The 21,437-nt window shown below is 43.3% G+C and overlaps 1 protein-coding gene across 1 annotated transcript in view; it reads left to right on the top strand.

Moving 5' to 3' along the window:
- igf2r (insulin-like growth factor 2 receptor) overlaps positions 1 to 21,437 on the top strand; it is a 205,297-nt gene that overhangs the window by 64,879 nt on the left and 118,981 nt on the right. Inside the window, exons 6-11 of the mRNA XM_070889968.1 lie at positions 7,889 to 8,006; positions 11,794 to 11,908; positions 14,566 to 14,725; positions 18,434 to 18,629; positions 19,569 to 19,672; positions 20,992 to 21,156. Coding sequence (XP_070746069.1) covers positions 7,889 to 8,006; positions 11,794 to 11,908; positions 14,566 to 14,725; positions 18,434 to 18,629; positions 19,569 to 19,672; positions 20,992 to 21,156 — 858 coding nt within the window. The remainder of the gene's footprint in view (positions 1 to 7,888; positions 8,007 to 11,793; positions 11,909 to 14,565; positions 14,726 to 18,433; positions 18,630 to 19,568; positions 19,673 to 20,991; positions 21,157 to 21,437) is intronic.

The following is a 21,437-nucleotide window of genomic DNA, read 5'->3' as shown; positions in this document are numbered from 1 at the left end:
GGTCCTGATGGATTGCATCCGCACATATATTAAAAAGTTGGGGAAGAGATTGCAGAGGCACTATTACGTGTATATAAAAATTCATTGGAAAAGGGAATAGTACTGGAGTACTGGCGGGCAGCTAATGTGATTCCTATATATACCGCAGCGCGGCGATTGTGGGCTGCTGCGGTGTTGTAGTAGTGAGGAAAGAAAGTCTGACTGACCGACTGAGCCGGTGCATGAGAAAAGAAAGTCTGACTGACTGAGCCGGTGCATGAGAAAAGAAAGTCTGATTGACCCGGTGTCGTGAGGAAAGAAAGTCTTCCCCCCCCCCCCCCCCCCCCCCCTTTCCTGTCTCTGACCGAGTGGCACCATGGCACCGCCGGGCTGTGTGCGAGCCTTGACCGTGCGGCTGCGTTCCTGGTGGGAGGTTGCCAGCCGTTGTGCACGTCTGCTCCCTGTTTTCATCGTCTCCCTTAAGGTTTGGTTTTATTATAATCCCTTACCCCTTCATGGGCGTGGGTTTAATTGTTATCCGCTTCACACTTTGGGTTTAATTATTGTACTCTGCCTTGGGTCTGAGAGTTGTACTCTTAACTTGTGGTTGCTGTCAGTAACTAGGGTCTTCCTTATTGACTTTTGAAATTTGTTTCTTTAAAACCCCCCCCCATCTTCGGGTTTGGGTTTAAATGTCGTCTTCCCCTTGGGTTCGGGTTAATTTATTGGCCTCTTCACTCTTTGGGTTTAATTATTCCCTGCTGGCACCCTGACTTCCCTTCGGCCACCAGCCCCACTCGACTACGGAGCTGACCCGACCCCATTGGCCTCTCTACGTCCCTTTGGCCACTGGTCCCACTTGACTACGGAGGCGAAGACAACTGGAGGAATCGTGATGGACGCGTGGTACGTGTAATGGTGGTGGCCACCCTCTCCTGCGACCCACCCAGAAACAAAGATGGAGCAAAAAAACGTGAACAAGGCCCAGTGTTTGCCCTCAGCTGAGTACTAATCCCTGGGAGAGTGAAGCATTGCCTCAAATCCCTCACCCTCCACACCTTGGATTTCCCACCATCTAGGCCCATACAGCAGAGCTTGGTCTCCAATCGTCTTGGACTCCCTTGCCACTGGACAAAGACCGTGCTCTGCTAAGCCCGTGGTGTAGCTGGTGTGCAACGGCCACCCCACGTTAAAAGAACTCTCGTGCAGACATCTTCCACCCTTCAAAATGAAGTTAGGGATCTGGAATGTCAAGACCCTCATGGAAAACACCAACAACTGCTATCATTGCCCGGGAACTCCGACGCTTCGACATCGACAACGCCGCCCTAAATGAGATCCAGCAGGCAGGGGGAGGCCAGCTCAAAGAACTAGGTGGAGGTTACATCGTCTGGAAAGGCAAGCCAGAAGAATGCCGCCTCCACTGAGTTGGCTTCGCCATCAAGAATGAGCTGGTGGGCCATCTCAGAGACTTCCCCCTGCGGGATAAACAAACGTTTCACGCCTCGCCAGCTCACCCTAGCCCCGAAGCAGTGCGCCCCAACACTCGACGCAGCAGATGAGACCAAAGAGGAATTCTACTCCAGCTTCAAATGATCCCTGTCCTGAGTCCCTATGGACAAGTTGCTCCTCCTTGGCGACTTCAACGCCAAGGACACAAACCTCTGGGGAGGCGTGACTGGCAAAGAGGGGGTAGGGAAAACCAACTCCAGCGGTACCCTGCTCCTGACAAAATGGCTAGAATATGACATTGTCATCACCAACACCTTGTTCAGTCAGAGGGACAAGTACAAGGCATCATGACAACACCCTCGCTGCAAGCACTGGTATCTGCTAGACTACGGCATCGTCCGAGCGAAGGACCGCAAGGACGTGCGCATCACCCACGCCATGACAGGAGCCGATGACTGCTGGACGAACCACCGCCTAATCCGCTCCGTCATCAACATAGCCCACAAACATTGCCGCAGGAAAATCATCGCTGGGGCACTCAAAGATCCAGTTAAGAAAGCCCTATACAGCCGGAGCCTCACTGCCAACCTAGCCACCCTCAAATGACCCTGAGACGCAGAGTGCCCACAGCGCCTGGTCTGCCCTCGACCTCCATAACCAGTGCCTGTGAAGAGACGCTCGGTCACTAAACCAGGAAACACCAAGACTGGTTTGACGAACGACCAGGAGTTAATAAGCCAAAAGCGCAAGACATTTCTGAACTTAAAGGAGCAACCCAATTCTGGAGCAGCAAAGCAGCTCTACAGGCGGTGAAGGCCGAGGTCCAACAAAAAACCCGCAACTTAAAGAATAGATGGTGGGTGGAGAAAGCACAGTAAATACAGCAGTTGGTCGACAGCCATGACATGCGAGGATTCTTCAGCGCAGTCAAGGTCACCTATGGCCCAAGCACCCAAGGCCCCACCCCACTGCTGGCCAAGAACCGAGAGGCACTCATTAAGGACACCGAGGCAGTCAGTGCCCACTGGAAGGAGCACTTTAAGATCTCCTTAACTGAGACTCTCTTCGACGCGAGTGCCCTCGACTCCATCCCGCAGCATGCTACCCGCCACCATCTCTGCAAAACCCCAGCCCTGCATGAAGTAGAAAAGGCCATTTGTCAGCTCAAGAATAACAAGGCAACAGGAACCAATGGAATCCTCACCGAGGCACTAAAGTATGGCAGTGAAGCACTAATGGCACGAATGCATTACCTCATCTGCCTTGTCTGGAAGGAGAGAGCATGCGAGGATATCTCGGATGCTGTAATCGGGACCATCTTCAAAAAAGGGGACAAGTCCGACTGCGGTAACTACAGAGGAATCTCCCTGCTGTCGGCCACTGGGAAAGTCATCAAGAATCCTCCTCGATCGTCTTCTCCTCGTGGCTGAAGAGCTCCTCCCAGAGTCTCAATGCAGGTTCCATCCACTAAGAGATACAACGGACATGATCTTCACCACGTGACGATTACAAGAGAAATGCAGGGAACAGCATCAACCCTTGTACATGGCTGCCTTTGACCTCACAAGGGCCTCTGACACTGTCAACCATGAGGGACGATGGAGTGTCGTCCTCCCCGTTTAGGCTGCTCCACGATGACATGCAAGCAGTGATCCTGACCAACGGAACCACCACAAACCCAATCCACATCTGGACCGGGGTTGAGCAGGGCTGCGTCATCGTACCAATGCTTTTCTGTCTTCCTTGCTACAAATCTTCATCTCACTCAACAAGCTGCCTGCTGGAGTGGAACTGAACTATAGAACCAATGGGAACCTGTTCAACCTTCATCACCTCCAGTCCAGATCCAAGGTCGTCCCATCCTCTTGTCATCGAACTGCAGAACGCGGATGACTCTTGTGTCTGCGCACAGAGGCCGAACTCCAAGCTATCGTCAACACCTTCACCGAGGCATACAAAAGCATGGGCCTTGCACTAAACATCCATAAGACTAAGGTCCTCCACCAACCTGACCCCACCACACAGCACTGCCCCACCGGTCATCAAAATCCACGGCGCAGCCTTAGACAACGTGGACCATTTTCCATACCTTGAGAGCCTACTGTCGGCAAGGGCAGACATCAATGACTAGGTCCAACACCACCTCCAGTGTGCCAGCACAGACTTTGGTCACCTGAGGAAGAGAATGTTTGAAGACCAGGACCTCAAATCTGACACCAAGCTTATGGTGTATAGGGTAGTAATGCCTGCCCTCCCTATATGGCTGAGACGTGGACTATATACAGCAGACATCTCCAGCGCTGGAGAAGTACCACTGGGAAGGTAGACGCACCAATGTCCGTGTTCTCGCTCAGGCCAACATCGCCAGCATTGATGCACTAACCACGCTCAATCAGCTCCGTTGAGCGGGCCACATTGTTCGCATGCCCGACACGAGACTCCCTAAGCAAACGCTCTACTCTGAGCTCTGACATGGCAAGCGAGCCCCAGGTGGGCAGAGGAAATGTTTTGAGGACACCCTCAAAACCTTGATAAAATGCAACATCCCCACTGGCAACTGGGAATCCCTGGCCCAAGATCGGCCAAAGTGAAGGAAGAGCATCCAGGAGGGCGCTGAGCACCTAGAGTCTCATCGCCAAGAGCATGCGGGAATGAAGCAGACAGTAGAAGGAGCGTGCGGCAAATTAGGCTCCCTACCCACCCTTTCCTTCAACCACTGCCTCACCTGATGAAAGCTGCGGATTGCAGGAAGGTATCAATGTACTGGTCAGGTGGGCAGAACAGTGGCAAGTGGAATTCACTCCATATAAGTGTAAGGTAATGCATTTGGGGAGGTCTAACATAAATAGGAACGGGAGTAGGCCATACGGCCCCTCGAGCCGGCTCTGTCATTCAATAAGATCACGCCTGATCTGATCATGGACTCAACTCCATTTCCCTGCCCGCTCCCCATAACCCCGTATCCTCATCATTTAAGAAACTGTCTATTTCTGTCTTAAATTTATATAATGTCCCAGCTTCCACAGCTCTGAGGCAGCGAATTCCACAGATTTACAACTGGGAAATTTCTCATCTGTTTTAAATGGGCGGCCCCTTATTTTAAGATCATGCCCTCTAGTTCTAGTCTCCCCCATCAGTGGAAACATCCTGTCTGCATCCACCTTGTCAAGCCCCCTCATAATCTTGTACGTTTCGATAAGATCACCTCTCATTCTTCTGAATTCCAATGAGTAGAGGCCCAACCTACTCAACCTTTCCTCATAAGTCAACCCCCTCATCTCCAGAATCAACCTAGTGAACCTTCTCTGAACTGTCTCCAAAGCAAGTATATCCTTTCATAAATATGGAAACCAAAACTGCACGCAGTATTCCAGGTGTGGCCTCACCAATACCCTGTATAGTTGCTGCAAGACTTCCCTGCTTTTATACTCCATCCCCGTTGCAATAAAGGCCAAGATACCATTGGCCTTCCTGATCACTTGTACCTGCATACTATCCTTTTTGTGTTTCATGCACAAGCACCCCCCAGGTCCCACTGTACTGTGGCACTTTGCAATCTTTCTCCATTTAAATAATAACTTGCTCTTTGATTTTTTTTTTCTGCCAAAGTGCATGACCTCACACTTTCCAACATTATACTCCATCTGCCAAATTTTTGCCCACTCACTTAGCCTATGCTTTTGCAGATTTTTGTGTCCTCCTCACACACTGCTTTTCCTCCATCTTTATATCGTCAGCAAACTTGCCTACGTTACTCAGTCCCTCCTTGCAATTCATTCATATAGATTTTAAATAGTTGGGGTCTCAGCACTGATCCCTGCGGCACCCCACTAGTTACTGGTTGCCAACCCGAGAATGACCCGTTTATACCGACACTCTGTTTTCTGTTAGCCAATCCTCTATCCATGCTAATATATTGCCCCCAACCCTGTGAACTTTTATCTTGTGCAGTAACCTTTTATGTGGCACCTTGTCAAATGCCTTCTGGAAGTCCACATACACCACATCCACTGGTTCCCCTTTATCCACCATGTTCACTACATTCTCAAAGAATTCCAACAAATTTGTCAAACATGACTTCCCCTTCATAAATCCATGCTGACTCTGCCTGACCGAATTTTGCTTTTCCAAATGTTCTGCAACTGCTTTAATAATGGATTCCAACATCTTCCCAACCACAGATGTTAGCCTAACTGGTCTATAGTTTCCTGCCTAACAAGGCAAGGGAATACACATTAAATGGTGCGACACTGAAAAGTGTAGAGGAACAAAGGGACCTTGGAATGCAGGTACACTGATCCCTGAAGGTAGCAGGCCAGGTAGATAAGGTGGCATATGAAATACTTTTTTATTAGTAGATGCAGGGAATACAAGAGCACGGAGGTTGTGCTTGAACTGTATAAAAAAAAACTAGTTAGGCCGCAGCTGGAATACTGTGTGCCGTTCTGGTTACCACATTATAGGAAATATGTGATTGCACTGGAAAGGGTGCAGAGGAGATTAACAAGAATGTTGGCTGTACTGGAGAATTTTGGCTGAGGAAAGACTGGTGATGCTGGGTCTGTTTTCTTTGGAACTGAGGGGAGACCTGATTGAGTTGTATAAAATTGAGGCCTGGATAGAGTGGATAGGAAGGACCTGTTTCCCTTGGCAGAGGGGTCAACAACCAGTGGGCATGGATTTAAAATAGTTGGGGTTAAGAGGAGATCTGAGGGGCGATTTCTTCACCAAGAGGGTGGTAGGGGTCTAGAACTCACTGCCTGAAAAGGTGGTAGAGGCATAACCCCTCACCACATTTAAGAAATACTTGCTGTAACATACAGGTCTACAGACCAGGAGCTGGAAAGTGGTTTTAGGCTTGATAGCTCTTGGTCGGCTGGCGCGGACACGATGGGCCGAAATGGCCGCCTTCTGTGCTGGAAATTTCTATGGTTCTATGAAAAAGCGAGATAGAACAAGTCCAGTAAACTTCAGACCAAATGGCTTAACGTTGGAGGTAGGAAAAGTAATTGAATCCTTATTCAGAGATGTAATAGAAACACATCTAGAAACTGGAAATATAATAGAATAGTCAGCAATGTTCCCGTTAATTTTTCCTTTAATGTTTGTTTTGGGTGCATGGCCCCTTTAAGGGGCTGTGCGGCCCATTCAAAATACAGCGCAAGTGCTGTTTTTCCTATTTAGAGCCGGCAGCGCGAGAATAGAAAGCACTGTGTGGCTGCACAGCGCAAAGGCAACATTGGCAGTCAGCACAGATTCCAAAAGGGAGCGTCATACTTGACCAACCTTATTGAATTCTTTGAAGAAGTAATATAAAGAATAGATGAGGGTTTTGCAGTAGATGCAATATGTTTGGATTTCCAAAAAGCCTTCGATAAGATACCGCATGGTAGACTCGTGACTAAGGCCAGAACATGTAGCGTCAGGGGACAAGTGGCGGCATGGATAGCAAGCTGGCTAGAAAACAGAAAACAGAGTAGGGCTTAAAGGTAGTTACTTGGATTGGCATATGGTGGGAAGTGGTGTTCTGAGGATTGTTGTTGTTGTTGTTTACCATTTACATAAACTATTTGGACTTGGGGATCAGCAGTACAATTTCAAAATTTGCAGATACCAAACTGGGGGGTGTAGTTAATAAGAGGAGGACTGCGACACAATACAGGAAGACATTAATAAATTGGCAGAATGGGTGTGTAATTGCAAATGAACTTCAATACAGATAAGTATGAAGTAATACATTTTGATAGGAAGAATGAAGCCACATAGTCCTTGGAAAATAAGTGTCTAAATGAGGTAGAGGAACAGATACACAAACCACTAAGTAGCGACGCATGTTAAGGCCCTTTTTTTAAAAAAAAAAAGCACTAGGATTTATTTCTAGAGAGAAAATTGAAAAGCAGAAGTTACATTAAACCTGTAGAACCCTGGTTAGACCACATTTGGAGTACTGTGAATACTAATCGGATACCAGAACCAAGAGGTTATACATATCGTCGAAGCAGGCTGGAACTATTTTCTCTAGAAATAAGACGACTGAGAGGTCTTTAAATTATGAAAGGGTTTTATAGGGTAGGCATATAGACTTGTAGGTGAGGCCATAAATATAAGATGGTCACTAATAAATCCAACAGAGAATTCAGGAGGAATGTCTTTACCCAGAGAGTGGTTAGAATGTGGCACTCGCTACCACGGAGTAGTTGAGGCAAATAGCATAGATGTATTTAAGGGGAAGCTAGATAAGCGCATGAGGGAGAAAGGGATAGGAGGGGGTTAGATGAAGAAGGATTTGGGCGGGGGGGGGGGGGAGGCTTGGCTGGAGTATAAACACTGGCATTGTCCTGTTGGGCTGAATGGCCTGCAATACTTGGTAACTTTGAAATGCGATAATATAGCACCATTGGGGAGTTCTCAGTTCTGTTCATTTTTAATAGTATATTTGTGTCTATTTAATTGCCAGCTCCTTCAGGGAAGACGTCAGCATGTATGCCCGGCAGCAGTGCCTGCTTATTGAAAGGATCTACCGCATTTGATGTTGGCCGACCAACAGATGCTTTAAAACTGGTTGGTAAAGACAGGTATGCAATACAACTTCAGAATTTCAAGTGTGACCCTTGACTGCATGCTTTTATGCTGTGATTACATTGAAACCACTTAGTGTAAAACTTCAACTGCAACTGAATTCTGATAATTGGTATCTTATATGAGCCATCTGAGGCCATGATATAATGAAGTGAGAGCTACCGTAATTGAATGTTTGTAAATGTATCAATGAATTTCTTGTAAAATGTTGACTGTTCAGCTATAAAAGGACACTGGGATAATGTTTTAATTTTTTTAGAAACCTCCATTTTCTCGTAGTTCTGAAGCACTTTTTTTAGTCAGATAGCTGCTTTGCAATTTTCCTAATCCAAACTACATTTTTTCTTTGGAGTTCCATGATCGTTTACAAGTAACCCATTGTATTTAACAATCATATTTTCCTGATTCTTAACTTTCTCTGGAATCTTTAGAATGGTGTACATTGGCCCGGAATTTGCGGTTGTAGTCATGGCGAAACTGTTGCCGCTCGTAGTCATTACTCTGAAACTGGCAGCAACTTCTGCATTCGCAGATGTGCAGTTAAATGTGGAAATCCAGAAGTTGCTGTCAGTGATAGCTCCACAGGATGCATTGTTGCAGTCTTCACACATGGAATCAATTAGAAATCAGTCATTTGATGTGAACTTCAACTTTTTACAGACTATTCTTGCTGCAAGAACCCTTGAAAAAACTGAGCCTTGTTGAATGAGGTGTAACTTTTTTTAATGGCGTACTAAGTCATAATTACTACTGAACAACTTCTGTGGTCCTTAAAAGCTAATTTTATATTGTGGAGTCTAATTTGCTCCATTCCATGATAAATTCCATAGATTTAAAAAAAAAATTAAGTTTGATATTTCAGCTTCAACCTTAATTCTATGTGTATGTCCCAATCTTTCCTTTACTTTGTGTAAAATTATTAAAGTGAATGATGAAACTTGCTTTTTACTGGTTTGCTGTCTGAGAATTCTTCAATGTGATTGGGTGCTCGGCCTGCTTGATGACATCATTGTTGCTGGACACCACAGATCCTCTAGATGGTGCCAGATGGAAAGTCACATTGGAAAAGTGGAAATCCACACCACGGAGTGTGCCAAAACTTTGTGGACTGCTGTCTTTGAGGCCATCACTCCGCCGCTGACCGTAAAATCCTGGCCATTGTCTCCAGCCTCTGGGTCCACTATTTTAAGTCTACAGATAAAAGTGGAAATAAACATGGAATTGACATGGTGGGGGGAGGGGTGGGAGTTGCTTAAACATTTTGACCAGCGACCAAATGCAAGACACATGAATGCATGCATGTTCATTGTGGGTATATTCAGATACAGGTCTTACACTTATTACTGCTGTTTGGGTAGTTGACATAATTGGGAGGGAGAGGGGTTGGTGCAAAGAAAGGAACAGTGTTTGCAATCTATTAACTTGGGGCCACTTCTGTTATCTCCTTGATAAATCAGATTGCCAATTTGAGACCGCTTAACTGGCTGTGGATTGCAAACGGAATTGCTGAAGCCACTGCACAAATGATTGGCAACGTAATGCCACTGCCAAAATGTTGGCAATGATGCATCTGGAGATGAAACCAGATAATCTGGCCACCAGTTGCATAGCAGTTGTTTTGTCAAAGGCAGGTGTTCCAGTGTGTCACCAGCAGTCAGAGTAGCTTGGCTAATGGCAGTTGGAAGTTGGTATGTGTGCACAGATTTGGAATACAGATTTTGATCTATTAATTGAGAGCAATGAAGACAGCACTCCAGAGCACGCGCACGTTTTCTATGCAGACTATATTGGAAGGGGAAAAAAAGACTCTTGATGTTGTGAGCAATGAGCCAGACAGCCTAGAACTGCACAGTTCATGATGGGTGTAAATGGGTGGGATTATGTGGTCAGTTGCGAACGCTGTTGGGCTTGCACTTGCCCATAGAGTTTGTGGGCTTTTGCATTGGAAAGTTCCTCTCGGCCAGCCACCATTATTTCTAGTATAAAATCCGGCCCCATGTGTGTCCAACACAGTTCTGAAGTAGATTAAACTTCTGAATTGATTGTGCTTCTGTGAAGTGCCTTTCTATGCTAAGCATACTATAAAAATGATAGGACAGAAGACAACAGGGACACCATCTGAAATGCGGTTTGTATTTGTATATTGGGCGCAGTGCACAGCGAGTTCTTAGTTTCTAGAAATGCTTCGTCTAAGATTTCTAGTTTTCATAATATTTTAATCTTGTACTGGAGATAATTGTACCCCCTGCCCCCCCCCCCCCCCCCCCCCCCCAATTGAATTCTTTATTTTGTACATTTGTTGAGGTTACATTTCACTACACTTTGGTCTCTACAGGCCATGTACACAGGGGCCTTTACCAATGAAATCTTGACATGCCTCTTGATATTTTTTTCTTCCCAGTTCCTCACTTTTTTTTTCTTTACCATCTCTCCTTTCTTTTCTCTGCATCCCGTATTTTTAATGTTGCTCTCTGTGCTTCCCCATGTGAATGCACTCACTCTCTTCTGTCCCTACCCCTTTGCTCACTCCTCGCGCGCCCTTTCACCAAGGATTCACAATTTGGAACAAAAGGGATTCTACTACTTCGTTACTTTTACCCACTGTTATCGGCGTGTAATCTGGTCCTCACCATCCTAGGAATAGCTTTGATATGCAATGTTGGCATTTTTATTGAGCACTGTTGGAAAGGCAGCTTTAAACCTTCTGATGCTTTGTGAGTTTATCCAATGAGTAACTGAGCTATTAAAACCAGAAGACACAGGTTAAATATTAGGACTGTGTGAGCTGATCTCAGCAGGGACGGCAGAAGAGATGCTAAACTTGGCTTTAGCACCCTGGGAGAAAATGGACTAAATTTCCCATTTCCGATGGGCATCAGATGACTCCTGCTAAAGGTGTGTGAGATATAGGTGGTGAGGACCGGATTGCACGCTGTTGTGACGCTACCTATATCCAAATAGCCTGACAATGCTTGCTGTCAAGACTTGATCAGTAATAATGGCTTTATGGGCATGGCATTAGAGAGCTGGTGCCCATGGAATGGTACCCCAGAAAAGAGTTCACTTCTGAAGGAGAGAAAATTAGCAAAGTGAAGGAACAGTGCTAACCTTGCAGATCATAAAAACAGCAGTATTCCTGTTTCAGCTGTGTGTCAAGTGTCAGCTGTGGCTCAGTTGGTAGCACATTTGCCTGAGTCAGAAGGTTGTGGGTTCAAGTCCCACTCCAGAAACTGCAGCGCACAAATCTAGGCTGACACCCCAGTGCAGTGCTGAGGGAGCGCTGCACTGTCGGAGATGCCGTCTTTCGGATGAGTCATTAAACTGAGGCCCCGTCTGCCCCCTCAGGTGGACATGAAAGATCCTCTGGCACTATTTTGAAGAGCAGGGGAGTTATCTCCAGTGTCCTGGCCAATATTTATCGCTCAATCAACATAACAAAAACAGATTATCTGGTCATTATCACATTGGTGTTTGTGGGAGCTTGCTGTGCGTAAATTGGCTGCCACGTTTCCCACATTACAACAGTGACGACACTCCAAAAGTTCTTCATTGGCTGTAAAGCGCTTTGAGACATCCGGTGATCGTGAAAAGCGCTATATAAATCCAAGTCTTTTTTTCCTAACCCTTATTTTTCTCCAATGTAATTGCCTTAGCCTTCGTGTCATGAGCCTTGTTTTCCAAATTTCAACATGCTTTTTTTTTAGCTAGTTTTATCACCTTGTACAAGTAAACCTCAAAAGACTTCAGAGAGATTTTAACCACATTCTTCAATTTATGTTTCAGGTTAGTACTTCACTATGCCAAAGAATATACTGGAGATGAGAAGTCACCAGCATTTTGTGGCGATCATAAACCCGCAGTCACCATTACTTTAATCTGCCCCTCTGGGAGAAGAGAGGTTTGTAGACTGAAGGGTATTTGTATTTGTATTAATGTGGAAAGCTGGCCTTCTCCTGGGGTGAGGTGGGGATGATGGAGGAAAAGCACAATTCTGTTTCCCTTGCAACCTCAGAACCTCCATAAATTGAAGGAAGGATTTTGGTCATAGATTTTACATAGTGGTTGGTGCTGTTAATTTATTGGGGCTATTTGATATCTGCCCAATTCTGTCTCTAGTAGAACATCTTTTAAGATGTTTCATTTGATACCCAGACTGGTTGTTGTAAGAGGATGGTGCATATCTCCAGAACTTTTTAGTGACCTTATCTTTGGGAGTTTTGGCACTTAATTGACCAGACCAAATTTTATTTTAATTTCATATGCTTCCTATAGTGTTTGTACAGAAGATAACCTTTGTTTAAATTGTTTGTCCTTTTAAATTGAGAAATGATGTACATTTTATGCATGTAATATGTGATTATTAAATCCTGGTGAAAAATTCTGAATTTTATACAAATCTAAATTTGGAGTCTACAGTATTCATTTCAAAAATCAATCATGCCTTAATTTGTAGTGGTGGTGGAAACTGCCAGCTTTCCCAGCCCCAGTTAATTATTTGCATTGTTGATGATGCCAATTGGCCTTAATGGTAACCAATGGTAGCCAACCAATTTTTAACCATTTTTGAGGACTGCAATCGTATTGCTGTGCCAAACCCAGTCTAACCAAGACAGCAGTTGACTTGTGAAGACAGTACAGTGGAACCACCGTTCTCTGCACTCCAGTTATCCAGTTCTTGATTTGTCCAATAGACTTTTAGCAGAAAGCAAGGTTGCTAGAAAGTTACTTTTAACAAGAAAAACTCGAGAGGTGGTTTCCTTTGGTCACTAAAGCAGAATGCTGAGTTTAAATTATGACAATGTGGAGGAAGAAGTGACATTTAAAAAAAAAAAAAAAAAATTGCTGCCAGTTTAATGGTGTGCCAAGAGATGAAACTGAAATCATTTTAAATTAAGGACCAATGTTATACCATGGAACCTTCATTATCCACCAATTTTTTCCTCCTTTTGTATGCTTGTAGCAAATCAAATGACAATAGTTAAGTCAGATATCCAGGCCAAAGTTTATGGTATAACAGTGTGGATATCTTGCGGGCTGTCTGCGAATTTCCTGAGGCCAGTGCTCAGTGATGTGCTCCAAGGTCATGATGGGGGTTGATTTTATCTTCCATCTATGGAGAAAGTGGCGGCATCTACCATGGCCAGTTGTGAGGTGGTTGATGGTTGTCCACTGTTTGCGAGGAAGGTTTGATCCTTCAGGTTGTACTGTGGGGTCCTCTAAGGAATCTATTCCGTATGTTATAGTTCTTCCAAGCCTTTTGCCATCAGTCGTCATGGCTATTGGGAGATTGCTGAAGGGCTTTGGCAACGGTCCAAAATGGGCTCCTAGATTTGTGATGGGCTGGCAGCAGTTTGTTCAAATTGGCCTGGATCAGCATGTCTTTGCTGGTGTAGTGGTTGTATTCTCTGGAGACTGCATATTTGCAGCATAGGTGAGGTGGTGTAATGTTTACAAGTACGGGCAGCCAAGGTGTTGGTGGTGGTAAAAGTGTACTAGTGATACTTGTAGAATTCAGCTGGGCATTAACGGATTTGACATGCAGACTTGATAACCATGCCAAAGAACAGTGCTCTGTTGTAGAGTACATTAGGATAAGTGCTGCTGTTCAGAGGGTTTGAGTGTCTGATCATGTGGATCTGGCGAGTTTCTGAATCAAGTTGACCCTACTCTTTAGTTTCTTCCCAAAGTTCTGGATATGCTGTCTATAAGTCAGGGTGTGATCAAGCGTGACTCCTAAATAGGAGTGTTTTTTGGCATGGTTTACCTCTGCCACAAGAGGAGACTTTCAAAGTTTGGTTAACTTGATGAGTGTTGAGGTGGAATGTCCAATTTCCACAAAACGGAAGAGAGTCCATATCGTGGTGGATAAGAAGGTTCCACTAAATTTATAGCTCTAGGTAGTTTAATGTGGAACTTGGCTGGCACAGTGGGTTGAACATTTTCTTCCATCTCTGTACATAGATTTGAATTTTTCTAGGTTTTAATATTCATTAAGGTTAAGGCACATTTTTGAATTTGCCTTGAGAGAATTTAAGGTCTATGTTTGAAGCAATTCCATTATACAGGTTGAACTTCCCTTGTCCAGAACTCTCTTATCCGGAACCATTTGCGGGTGGCGCATGTGCAGAACTCCGCCATGAACAAATTGAAGTCCTTCCTCGCTGCCGACTCCCGCAATCGGTGGCCTGACCCCGCGATCCACCCCCGCCCCCCAATGATCTCTGTGCCGCACTCCCAAGCCAGCCAGCCCTGATATCCCCTTGCTCAGTGTCTGTAACATCCAATTTAACATGACCACCCCTCAGCTGGAAAAATCCCTTATCCAGAACAGGCCAGGTCCTGAGGGTAAGGGAGGTTCAGCCTGTAGTGAACTGTGTAAATAGGAGACAGGTTTAAATGTGTTAAGACTGACATTAAAATTTGATTTCAAGTTGTTGGACATGAAACCTTTCTGGTGTTTACAAGCATTTCAAGCATTATTAGAAACTACTGTAGAATTTGAATTTTTGATTTTTTAATGTACTAAATGAAAATGATGTGCTCTTGTTTTAATAGGGTACAGAGCCCAAGCTGATTGCCAGTACGAACTGTCGCTATGAAATTGAATGGGTGACTGAATATGCCTGCCCCAGAGATTACCTAGAAAGCCATAACTGCAAGCTTACAAGTGACCAGCATGACATCTCCATTGACCTGACTCCCCTCCTACTGACAGGTGAGAAAAGTACCTTTTGTATAGAATAGTTACATGTATCATTGGTTGCACAGGCAAAGCAAATAATAGCTGTTGGCGTAACTATGGGTGTCTAGAGCAATGAAATAAATGATTGTAGAAATGTGGGCTGTAAATTATTGCAGTGGTTGTTTTGGAAAGCATTTAAAGTGTTTAAGAAACCTATATTTAATTGAAATTTTTTGTATAATCAAAATATTTTCTAAAACTGTCAGTGCTGTTTCAGATTAATAATTTCACCACCATATCTCAATCCGATAACGATGACAGCAAGGTCTTCCAGGAATAGTGTTGACCTGAATCTGAGAAAAGCACATATAATGGGGATGGGGGAAGGGTTGAATGCATTCCCTGTTGGTGTGATACATGGGTGCTAATCACCCTTTGGTACCTTGAGGAAGTGACCATTATTTATATGTGAATGTAAGTGTGCGTCCACAGGATGGGATGTTCTCCAGCCTGGTTCTGCTCTCGCTGACATCCCCACCCATGCACATACAGCAGAGGTCATTGATTAGCGATCGAGAGTGGGACTAATTTGCTTTTATCCCTTTTCCTCTTTCTGTTACACTCAACATCCATGGGCATGTTGAGTATAACGGTGGCATAATTGGAAGTTGAATCTGGGCTTTTCTGGTCTATGTGGTGTAGCTCCTCATGTAGGCTCAAAGAAGCTCGATGTTTTCTGTACCAACCTATTGAAAGACCACAGTCATTTTAAGGTGTTTTTGTAACCCCTCTTGTTTCTAATTGAAACCATATTGGAGTGATCAAAATCCTGCACAATGCACTAAAATTTGATTGAATGATGAGGGATTGCTGGATTCTGAGTTCAGTACTCTAGAAAAAAGGGGGCACTGGGACAGGAAGGAATTTACCAATGGAATGGGCTCCACCTGAACCGGAGGGGGACCAGTATCCTCGTGGCAAGAGTAAATAGAGGTGGTTAAGGCTTTAAATGGGGTGGGCGGGGGGAGGGAGAAGGAGATCGACAAGAAATGAAACTAGCTTACATATTAAAAAAAAAAAACAGGAAAAGAGCATGGGATAGACCAAACTAAGGAGGACATTAATGGCCAGGGAATACATGGTTATAGAACATGAGTATAAAAAGATGGTTTAAAAATAGAGGGGAACTGCTATTAAAAATAAGTGACATTGTCTGTACAGCAATGCACACAGTGTCCGTAATAACGCAGGGGAACTGGAGGCAATAATACGTTTGGAGGAACCAGGTATTGTCTTGATTACTAAGACATGGCTACAGAAAAATCAGGACTGAGAATTAAACATTGCAAGGTGTAACATATTTAGAAAAGATGGGATGGATGGGGGGAGGGAGGAGGGAGGAGGAGGAGGAAAGAGGAGAGAGAAAGGGGAGGTTCAGTAACTACTTATTAGAGATAATATAAGGGCTGTAGAAAAAGTAACGCAGCGATCAGTGAGCCAGAAATGGAATCCATGTGGATAGAGATAAGAGATTAAAAAAGGTTCAATCCTACTAATAGCGGTAGTCTACAGACCACCTAATAGTGGAAGGGAGGTGGAGGAAGAAATATGCAAACAATTTGGGGAAACTAGTATTAAAAAAAAAACCATAGATTAATAATTATGGAGGATTTTAACTATCCTGAAATTAATTGGTGAGAAGGGGATAAGGGAATGGAGTTCCTACAATGTGTACAGGACTCCTATCTAACCCAGTATGTAAGAAGCCCAATGAGGGAGGATTTGCTGCTGGATCTGGTAATGGGGAATGAACCAGAGCAGATAAGAGAAGTAAAGTAAGGGATCATCTAGGCAATAGTGACCATATTATAATACAGTTTAGGATAATAATTGAGCAGGACATAAGCATGAACCAGGGTAATGGATTGAAGAAAATCTGATTTTGAAGAGCTAAACTTGTATCGAACTTTGGTAAAACTACACTTGGGAGTACTGTGTACAGTTCTGGTTGCCATATTATAAAAAGGATATAGAGGCACTGGCAAGATTTATAAGGATGGCACAAGAAATGTGAGGTTATACTTAACAAAGAATGAGCAGGCTGCGTATTTTTTTTCTGTTGAAAAGGGTGATCTAATCAAGGTCTTTAAAAGATTTTGATAGAGTAGACGGAGTGTTTCCACTTGTGGGGAAGAGCAAAACTAGAGGCCATCAATATAAGATAGTCACCAAGAAATCAAATTGGGAATTCAGAAGAAACTTCTTTACCCAGAGAGTGGTGAGAATGTGGAACTTGCTCCCACAGGGTCTTATTGATGCGAATAGTTTGAATGCATTTAAGGGGAGGCTGGATAAGCGCATGAGGGAGAAGGGAACAGAGGATTAGACTGTTTTAGATGAGGAAGGATGCGAGAAAGCTGGAGTGGAGCATAAATGCCGGCATGGTTGTGCTGAATGGCCTGTTTCTGGGCTGTATAATCTATGTAATCCTATAATACTCCCTGGGCCCAAAATTCATCAACATAGCACACACTACTTACCTGCTTACTGCCCAAAAATGCAATTTTGGTGAAAAAACATCTACATACCGCCCAGCGGAAAATTTATCAGTAACATACCGCCAACATACTGCCCAAAGGTGCAAAATTCATGACCTATGGCTGACATACCGCCAGAACTGCATACCGTCCTGAAGGGGCTTTTATGTACACAGAGCTGACCGGTTTGTTTGATATTACACAGACCTTTATAGTTCTCCACAGTTTGATGTATTTTGAAACGGTTTGGATAATATAAATGGCATAAAAGCCTTATTTACTCCTTTATTAATCTATAATAATTTAGTCGTTCCCCCCCCCCCCCCCCCCAAATGTCTCTCCCTCCGCCCCCTGCCCTGTCTCTCTTTCTCCCCCCCCCCCCCCCCCCCCCCTCCTGCATTCCTGCACTCTGTCCCTGCACCCCCCCCCCCCCCCCCCCCCGGCAGAAACTTGTATGCTGGATTTGTCTGCTTTTGGGCAAATAGCACTGATAAAACCAGCGCAAACTAACAGAAACCCTTGGCTTGATTTAAAAAAAAAAAAATCTCTCTAATGCTACACTGCTTTTCAAACAGGATAAATACACCATTTACATCTCCCTTTTTGAAGAACAAGCTAATGACTTTAGCCCTGCCTACTGGGATAACTGAACTATTAGCACTCCAACTCTGAGTGCAGGACATGATGGCTGCAGTTATTGATTTGTCAATAGTAATAAATTTTGAAGTCAAATAATTTAATTCAGGAAAGTTGAAACTTTGATATCCAATCAAATATCTTAAGCTTTACATTTTCGACAAGAAATGAGCGCACATCTGGGTAAAGCTTGCTCTTTTTAAAAAAAAAAAAAAATTGAGTCTTCAGAAATATTAATGTTTTGTGCCATAGCTTAAGATGTAGTATAAAGGGATATAACTTGAAATAATTCTTGCAATATTTAAGCCTCCAAGCTCTATCTTTTGACAGCAAATTTCCCCTTTGGAGGGAAAAGATCTTGTAAGGGATTTAGATTAGTTTAGTTGCAGTTACCATTCACTGCCTTTAGAAACAAAGTTGCAGGCTGCGTTTTATATAATGTACGTTTAAACAAGTGGATTGGAAGCTGACGACTATTTTTGTTGCTTATCTAAAAAAGCCATTGAAATGCTATAGTTTTAAATATATTCCTGCTTCTCATGTTTGTGTTTCAAATGATTTTGTCCAGACACTAGCAGATCGTATGTTGTTGTCCCCAAGAAGAGCGACGACACCACTGATGACTACTACTATTACCTGAACGTGTGTGGAGAGGTCCATTCTGGGGGCTGCACTGATGCAAAGGGTTTTATAGCAGCATGTCAAGCTAAAAAAGAGGGCTCTTTCCATAGGGTTGCAGGACGATATAAAAATCAGACACTCAGGTATGTAGTCATGCAGTTTTATGAATTGATGGCCCATTGTGTAGATAAGGGTGTCAAACTCATTTTAAATGGTGGGCCTGAAGTGATATCCTGGCATTTGGCCCACCACATTCAGCACAAGTAATTAAAATAGAAATGGACACTGATAAACCATATTTGTGCTTCCATTTAGATTTTATTTCCTACATTGCAACAGTGACTACACTTCAAAAGTACTTCAGTGAATATATAAATAATACAAGTTTTAGTTAGTTACTGCAACTGATACCTGGCACCTCTTGACTTGAATCAGTGCATTAACATTTGGAGCAAATGACAGGGCAGGGGCTAGCTTGAGTATTAAGTTCAGGTTTGTGTCACAAAATTGAGAACCTGGTTTAGATTTGTTGATATTCATGGAAAATTCTGTTCGCACATAGATGTGGTCCCAAACATGGGGAAAAAAAATCTTGATGCAAAGCACCTCCTGTTGGGATAATTTGGTGCCCACCAATATAGGAAAATTTGTTCGTGTCGCACTGCAGCTGAATAAAAACAACTTGCATTTATATAGTGCCTTTAATGTAGTAAAATGTCCCAAGGTGCTTCACAGGAGTTTTATCTGACACAATTTGACAATCATGAGCCATTAGAAAGGATGACCAAAAGATTGGTCAAAGAGCTATGATTTACTGAGTGTTTTAAAGGAGGAGTGAGAGAGATGGAGATGTTTAGGAGGGAATTACAGACCTTGGGGCATAGACAGTTGAAGGCACAGCCAGCAGAAGACAGTTGGAAAATATTTGTTTAACGTTTCTGCCACTTACTTATTCCCCATTATAATTTCTCCTGTCTCTGTCTCTAAGGAATCTACATTTACTTTTGCTAATCTCTTCCTTTTTACATATGCATTTGTTGTTTAGGCTGTGGGTTCAATTGATTTTTTTTTTTGTACACCAGGTATTCAGATGGTGATCTTACACTGACATTCCCTGATGGCAATTCATGTAGTTCTGGATTTCGGCGAATGACTATAATAAACTTCCAATGTAATGAATCAGCTGGTAAGGTTAATAGAAAATATGCACCATTTTTACATACACCAAATACTCTGTCTTGCGGGGGGTGGCGGGGAAAATGAGGATAGAAGAATGTGTTGTAACTCTAGTTTATTGCGTTAAGAATTATTGAGATTACACTTCAATTAGCTGCTGTGTACAATTCAATTTCATTCCAATATTGTACTAAGTTTCCCAGTCAAAATTTAATTTCCATTTGATTAGTGACTAATTTCTACATACATGGGTTGCTAGTTTTCTCTGGTTGCTTGGGAGTGCAGGAGTCTGAACTGTAGAAGCAATGGGAAGGCTAACATTTCTTGGCCATGACTCAAATATTTTGAGCTTTGATAATCATTGTGCAAAACATTATTTCTTCTTCACAGCCTGGAACTGCAACATTCACTAGTTTAGGTAGTATTATCCAGCTACAGCCTTAACTTCTAACATCAGCATTATTCTGTCTGGGCTGATTTGTGTGCCAGTCTCAGCCATTGCATTACCCAATTTCATAATTTATCAATGTCAAATTGGTGGGGGAGCGGGGAACAAAGATAAATTACATAGAATCTACAGCTCAAAGAGGGCATGCGGCCTAATTGATCTACGTCTGTATTTATACTCCACACGAGCTTCCTATTCTCACTGTGCCCCCCCATATTCCTCCATTGCTTTTTCCCTCGAGTGCATGAATACTCCTCTTAAATGTGTTAGTGCTATCTGCTTCAACCATTCCAGGTGGCAGCGACTTCCCCATTCTCACCACCGAGATCAGACTTGCCTCCGAAATTCTTTATTTTTAAAATTTAGTGTTGCATTCTCTGGAAGCACTAATTTGTTGCCTTGAACTTCTAAAATACTCTGCCAATATTACTGGGTTCCAAATGTTCAAGTGGTTGTGAGTAAAGAAAGTGAAGAGTTTGCAACTTGTCTGTGCTGCAGTGGACTTTTGGACTTGAGCTTAATTCATGCACCTTCTGACAGTTGGTTAATGAATTAAATTAAGAGGGGGAGCCTGCAACAAACACCAGTGCTTTATGTGGGGGAGAGGATTCATCAGTAATTTAAAAAAAAACATGGCGATTACGTTAACCTTTTAATATTTGTATGCACTGTTTAGGACTTTGTTATAACATTGAGTTTCTGTAAACTGTAAATCTGTGGTGAACTGGATTTTGTGTACTTCAGTAAGACGAGAGTTTAAATTGAATGCAGTGTGTCTGTGTAGATGTATAGCCATTGAAAGTCTCTGCTGTGTGAATCTGTTTGCTGAACAACGTAAAACTACATTAGTTACTGAATTTGTTGTCTCTTTTTTTCTAAAGTCAATGAAGGAAAGGGTAAACCAGAATTCAATGCTGAAGTTGACTGCACGTATATCTTTGACTGGGATACAAAGTATGCCTGTGTCAAAGAAAAAGAAGATCTGCTCTGTCGGACTTCTGATGGAAGGAAACGATATGACCTTTCACCTTTAACACGATATGCCGGTGAGGTTGCCTGCTTTCAGCCATTTTGAAGTTAATAAAATCAGCCTTTAGCAAATATCTCAAGCTTACCCATAGTGCTTGTCTATGTACTATTGACTAGTTTTTGAATTGTGAAGAAAACTTTTTAATATGCCAAGAGTAAATTTTAAACTTAGTAATTTTTGACTCGTACTCGGCTTTTTGAACTTTACAGTATTGTAAGATGCACACGCAGGGAGTGCAAAAGGGAAAATAGCATGTTTCGATTTAAAGGAGTGTCCTATAAATATTCCAAAGTACTG

This window comes from Pristiophorus japonicus, chromosome 9 (assembly GCF_044704955.1).
Source record: "Pristiophorus japonicus isolate sPriJap1 chromosome 9, sPriJap1.hap1, whole genome shotgun sequence".
Taxonomy (NCBI): Eukaryota; Metazoa; Chordata; class Chondrichthyes; family Pristiophoridae; genus Pristiophorus; species Pristiophorus japonicus.
This window is presented reverse-complemented; position numbering and strand designations above follow the sequence as displayed.